The 6022-nt window shown below is 36.6% G+C and overlaps 1 protein-coding gene across 1 annotated transcript; it reads right to left on the reverse strand.

Annotated features, from left to right (window-relative positions):
* Nucleotides 1-808: 808 nt before the first annotated feature.
* On the reverse strand, nucleotides 809-4898 carry elac1 (elaC ribonuclease Z 1). Its single transcript, XM_077241774.1, has 3 exons — nucleotides 4637-4898; nucleotides 3417-3893; nucleotides 809-2181 (listed from the first exon to the last, which is right to left on the reverse strand). The coding sequence occupies exons 1-3, from the start codon at nucleotides 4791-4793 to the stop codon at nucleotides 1700-1702; spliced, it is 1116 nt and encodes a 371-aa protein (XP_077097889.1). The 5' UTR covers nucleotides 4794-4898; the 3' UTR covers nucleotides 809-1699.
* Between the last annotated feature and the right edge of the window lie 1124 nt (nucleotides 4899-6022).

Genomic DNA, 6022 nt, shown 5'->3' on the forward strand with positions numbered 1-6022 from the left:
TTTTTTTTTTACAAGAACATTAACTCCCATTCATTTGACCCAACTAAATTATGACAAGTTCCAACATACCATTTTTTGAAGCTCCTATTATATATGGCACACTGTTTCACAGAATTTTAAAACAGTATGCACTATGCATGCCGTATACAGTATACATTAAACTGTGCGATAAGCACTCAACTTGTGTTCTGAACATCATTTAAGACACTACTGGACTAGGATTTCTTTTAGTCTTTAAACCTGTATGAAAGATGATAACTCCTGGAAGATTGTCATTTCTGCACCAGCAGCAACAAATGAAGTTGCATATCTGTTTGTGTGACTCAACTGGGCCTGACATGACATGGATCAAGATACAGTGTGAATTTAGAGCATGAACAACCTTTGGGGAAGTGTTCGGAACTTCATTAAAAACAATTGTTTATGCAATTTTCTTGAAGCAGCTAATGACACAGAAATTGCATGCTTTACTTACTGTTTACCATATCAGGCATGACACACAACATACATAATACTTAAAATGTTTTTAAAAAAAAATCAGAATACAATATTGAACCTTTTGACAATATAAGAGAATCTATATAATATAGTGAGAATTCACTAGGTTAATTCAGAGGCCCAAAATGGAGTAAAAATATGCAATTTGGTGCAAATGTTGTTATTTATATGTCCAAAAAAAGTAAGATGAGGTTCTGATAGCTTTTAAGGTAAATCAATGAGATATTTATAACAGTATAGCATATACTTGCATAAAATGCATAGAAATATGCAATCTCCGGATAATATGTCATATTAAGATATGATCAAAGCTCTTTAGCTTTTTTATTGTATAAATTATTGTATACAATAATGATTGAGAGATGAACACATAAAGATTGCTCAAAAGCCTGATGATCATATTTGAAATTCACATTTTAACATGACTTTCCTAAATTATGATACATGGGTGATCAAGTAAACCGAAGTTACTTCAGTCTAAGTTTCCAATATTACTAACAATATAAAAGTTATTCTTACGTTTGCTGTATAAAAATCATAATGTATTTCACAGTAAAAAGACAAGTGAACTACAACTTGAAGTGGAACACTTTTACAGTTACAGTAAAAGGCCTTTTACAAGCTAAAAAACGATAAACTATCAATCAGACAACAGAAAGCATTTAGTAAATTGTGTACAACAGATGTTTAGATGTTTATAGGCTTTAGACGCTCATGTATCAAACATGATATAGTAGGCCTTATAGGGTTAATATCATCATCTTCATACCCACAGAACACAAAAACAGTTCATGCATGTCATTATAATACAGTAATCAACATTTGAAGTGGATCAAAAAAGTTCATCAAAGTTGTCCTAAGACAAGAATGTGTATTGTTTAAAATTCATGTATCAATTTGATGAAAGGTTTTGATCCACTTTAAACGTAGACTACTGTAGATCAGGCCGTATAAAGTCAAGTAAAGACTTCCCAACCTCAGTCCACTGGTCAACAGTCTCTGTTTTTGAAAATAAAATTATTAACAATGATTAAACGTGGTTAAATCTCACCTGCTCATGGATAATCGCACGCATTTCACCACGTTCATGAATTCACCTCTGAATCAATAACAGTGGAAAAATGACAGGCTTTATTAAAACATTTCCTTATACTAAAATATAACCATTGGAAATTGCATCCATACAGAAGTCTCAGAGTAACTAATGCATCCGATTCCTTTTGAGTGCAACCGGCAGCGTGAGAAAGTCTTCAGCGAGAATGACCTCTGTGCTTGACCCCTGCAGCACAAGCTCAGCTTGTCTCTTAAGCTCCGTCACGTCGTCATCTCCGTCCCGCCGCAGCGCTTCGGGTTTGTAGCGCTGACTGAAGTGGTGCAGAACGAGAGTGTGCGCCCCGCACGCGAGCGCCACGGCGGCAGCCATACTGGGAGTGCTGTGTCCATGATCCACTGCCTTCTCCTGCTGCCCGTCCTCCAGCGTGGCCTCGTGCACCAGCACATCTGCCCCTTGACACACTCTTTTAAAGCCCTCGCCCAGTGCCCCGCTGCAGTCCCCAAAAACACACACCTTACGGCCCTTCAGCGCCGGCTCCAGCACCTCGCTGGCGCTCAACACACGTCCACTCTCTAGAGTCACAGACTCGCCGTTCTTCAGACGACCGTACAGACGTCCCGGTTTCAAACCTACAAAAAAAAGCAAAAGATATTGAGAAATACAAGTTTATTGTTATCTTACGGTTCAATAAATGTAGTAAAAAACTTAATTACTGACATTATGTGATAGCCAGATGTACTATATGGCAAATCTCAACTGCTTGATTTTTTATATCATCAAAAAAAGATGAACTATACTTTCGCAGAGCAATATATTAAACGGTTCTCTGTATAAAAAATAAAATTCAAACATTACTGTTCTCCATCCACGGTTCGGCACGCACTTGCACCGCGATTTATCTCAAATCTGACGACGCATCTATAATATGGTTTGTTGAAAATACATAAAAAAGACAGACGGAGTTAGGCTAATGTATTTTTCTGTCGATGGATACGCATTCTGTCATTTTATGCTCTATATGACCAGCCATTTACGCCGTCATCACCCGGGTGTGAATAAATGTGTATAAATGTGGATTCAATTTTTCACATCTGGTATTAAGAAGCGCTCTGGTCGATCGGATCACAAGTGGACGACACTAGATACAGGAGTAAACGGGTCTAAAACGCTTTGAGCTTGTCCACTTTTGCCCTCTTCCAGAGGAAGTCGAAAACTCATTCAACCGGATTGCTTTCGTAGTGTAAACGCTCATGTGGTCGAGTGTGTTCAAACAGACACAAAAGACCGTCTACTCTCCGTCTACTGAACTAATGAGTAACATTATGGGAAGAGCTCTAGACAGACGGGATTTAAACTTTCTCGGCTGAAGACCCAAGTTTGGTTTGAAGATGAAAAACGCATCAAGCACAATGTTCTCTCACCATTCCTGATATCTAACATACACTCACAGCGTTCGGCTGGTCTTGCGGCTGTCAGAGCAGAAATGAAACCTGATGTTCTCTGTGTGTTTTTCCGGTCGTGTTCATATGTAAATAGCATGAGCTTATTTTGTCCGTTAGATCGAAAGATCTGAAAAAGCCCATACATTTACTTGCTCATACACCCTCCTCTCGAAGAAATCAGGACAGAAATGTTTGAAAGTGGACAGAAGAGACGGATTAAAACACCAGGTGTAAACGGGAATGTGTCTCCCTCGTCTACTTGTGATACAATCAACCACAACGCATCTTAATCCCAGGTGTAAACACGGCCTATGAAAAACTTTACAAGATTTGTGATGTTGAAAACTGTGGAACGTGTCATAACAGTCCGTGAATAGGGTCCATTCTGAAAAAAAAAAAAGATTTTACACTTAACAAGTCACCTAGTTCTTTCAACAGTTCTGTGTTCAACCGTCCAGGACGTTCTCTTTCCTCCACCGAGAACCCGAACGATGGGACTCTGTGATACAGCTTAAACGCTTTAACCACAAACTGTGTATCATCGACGAGGTCATAGCAGTCCGTGTGCGGGTCCAGGCGTACGGTTCTGCCGGGACGCTCCTGTGGGTGAAGCGCATCACTGCTGGAGGTCAGAGCGGGACTGAGACGCCCCTCCACGGGACACTGCTCATCCGACGGCTCCAGCTCATGCACTGCGTACGGGAAGAGCAGCTGAGAGCTGGACAGCTCTAACGCCACACGGACGAAGTGTCGTAGCCCTCGCGGGCCGTAGACGTCCACACAGGGCACAGGCTGATCCGGCTGAGGGTTCGAGTTCAGACTGATGGTGCACAGCAAACCAGGGAGACCGAACAGATGGTCACCGTGGAGGTGAGATATGAACACTTTGGTGATTTTGCCTGAAAGAAATTAAAAGGAGGAATTTAAACTTTTATTTCAAATAAATGCTGTTTATTTGTGTTTTCTATTCAAAAAAGTATGTTTAAAAACAAAACAAATTTGAAGCAGCATAAATTAAACACTGATAATAATAAGGAATGTTTCTTGAGCAGCAAATCATCATATTAGAATGATTTCTGGAGGATCATGTGACACTGAAGACTGGAGTGATGATGCTGAAAATTCAGCTTTGTCAACACAAATTAAAAATTAAAATATGTAATGATATTTGAAAAATTGACTATAATTACTGTATTTTTTATCAAATGCATGGTCTGAGCATGATACTTCTTTCAAAAACAGTAAAAAAATAAAATAAAACGGAAAAACCCGAAACTATGAACATTAATATGTTTATTTATTCCGATAAAGCATATCGAATTAGTGCACTTTATGTATAGCACTTTTCAAAACATATAGCTTTACAAAAAACATTTTCATGACAATTAAACATTTTCTGTCCAGTTTTTTCATTAATGCAGTATTTAATATGTGTGGTTATAGGCTACACATAGTAAATGACTGAAAAGGGCTTGATAGCCCTAATTTCATATTTTTGGTTTATTTTAAATGCATGAGATTCATCCAGGAAGAGGACGATCATGCAATATGTAAATATAAACATGAAACTCCTGATTCAAAATCAAAATTGACCTCAAAGCGCAGTAAAGTAGGCAGATGTGCAGTTGAGTGAGTGACTGACTTGCTTTGAGCGAACTCCTCATGAACTGAGTCTGTGTTCCTTCTCCGCAGTCAAACAGCCAACTCTCCCCTTCCGTGCGCAACACGAGCGCAGACGCGCCGCGGTTAGGAGACGGGTATGCGGATCCGGTCCCGAGGAACGTGATGTCCATCGACATGCTGATGTTCTGTGCACATGTGGCGGAAAAATAACGTGAAACCTAAATGTCCCCCATAGCCAGCAGAACCACAACTGAACTGACATGCGCTCAATCAACATCCGGGGTACGACCATTTCCGCCACATAAGCAAAAACAAATCGTGATTATTTTTTTTGTAAATCATAATAATGACATAAAAAGACGAAATTTTGACATGCTAAGTCACATTTATGAGGTAAACAAAATCGAAATTAAGAAAAAAATCTTGTCATTATTTTATTCATGACTAGTCATAATTTTTTTCCCCATAATTTAGCATGTCATAATTAGGACATAGAATGCGCTTCCATAGTGTACACTATACACCCCTTACTAACTTTTTGTACATTTTGAGTATACTGTATACTATTTCAAAAACATATGCAAAACAATATGCACTAGGCCAGTTCTTTTCAATCGTTTAGATGCCACTGACCCCCAAAATATCATCCTTCGCACGCGTCCTAAAATTGAATGTATAAAGAAGACCCAATTAATTCCGTGAGATATGCGCGTAATAAATGTGTAAACTATTTAGTTTCTATTAGCCTACATTATATCATTGTTTTTTTTACTTACTGTAATTTAGCAGATAGTTTATTAGGCTATTTATTTTTAATTAAAAAAACATTTTGATCAAATAGATACATTTATTATTTATTTAAATCATATTTTATTTATGTTAAGTATTTTTTTATTTTAATCTATTTATGTATTTACCAAGTTTAATCTTATTACGTTACACTGATTTTAATACTTTTATTTATTTAAATGAAATCTTATTTATTTTAATCTAATGTTTTTATAGTGATTTTTTTGTTTAAATTACATTTTGTTTAAATTAATGTATTTTAAACTTATTTTAATCATGTTTTCATTAATTTATTTTAACCATTTTTATTAGTTAGATTAATCTTATTTTTATTTATTTATTTTTACTTTTTACACTGCCTTAACTCGAAACTATTTTTTATGATCTTCAATATTGTTTCTAAATGTTTCGCGTTTTAATTCCAATTTTGTGCAACAATGTCTTCAGGTTTGGAATTTCAGTCTAATAATAAGCCAAAAAAGATTTTAAAATATAAATACTTTCACATTGATCCTTTTTTTTTAATATTCTTATTTATTTGTGTATAATTGTCTTAACCTCCAAAGGCAGTCCAAATAATTATTAAAGAAAAAGATGTAAAAATTTACATTAGTCT

This window comes from Siphateles boraxobius, unplaced genomic scaffold (genome assembly GCF_051911475.1).
Source record: "Siphateles boraxobius isolate OS27281-9 unplaced genomic scaffold, OSU_SipBor_1 24, whole genome shotgun sequence".
Lineage (NCBI taxonomy): Eukaryota > Metazoa > Chordata > Actinopteri > Cypriniformes > Leuciscidae > Siphateles > Siphateles boraxobius.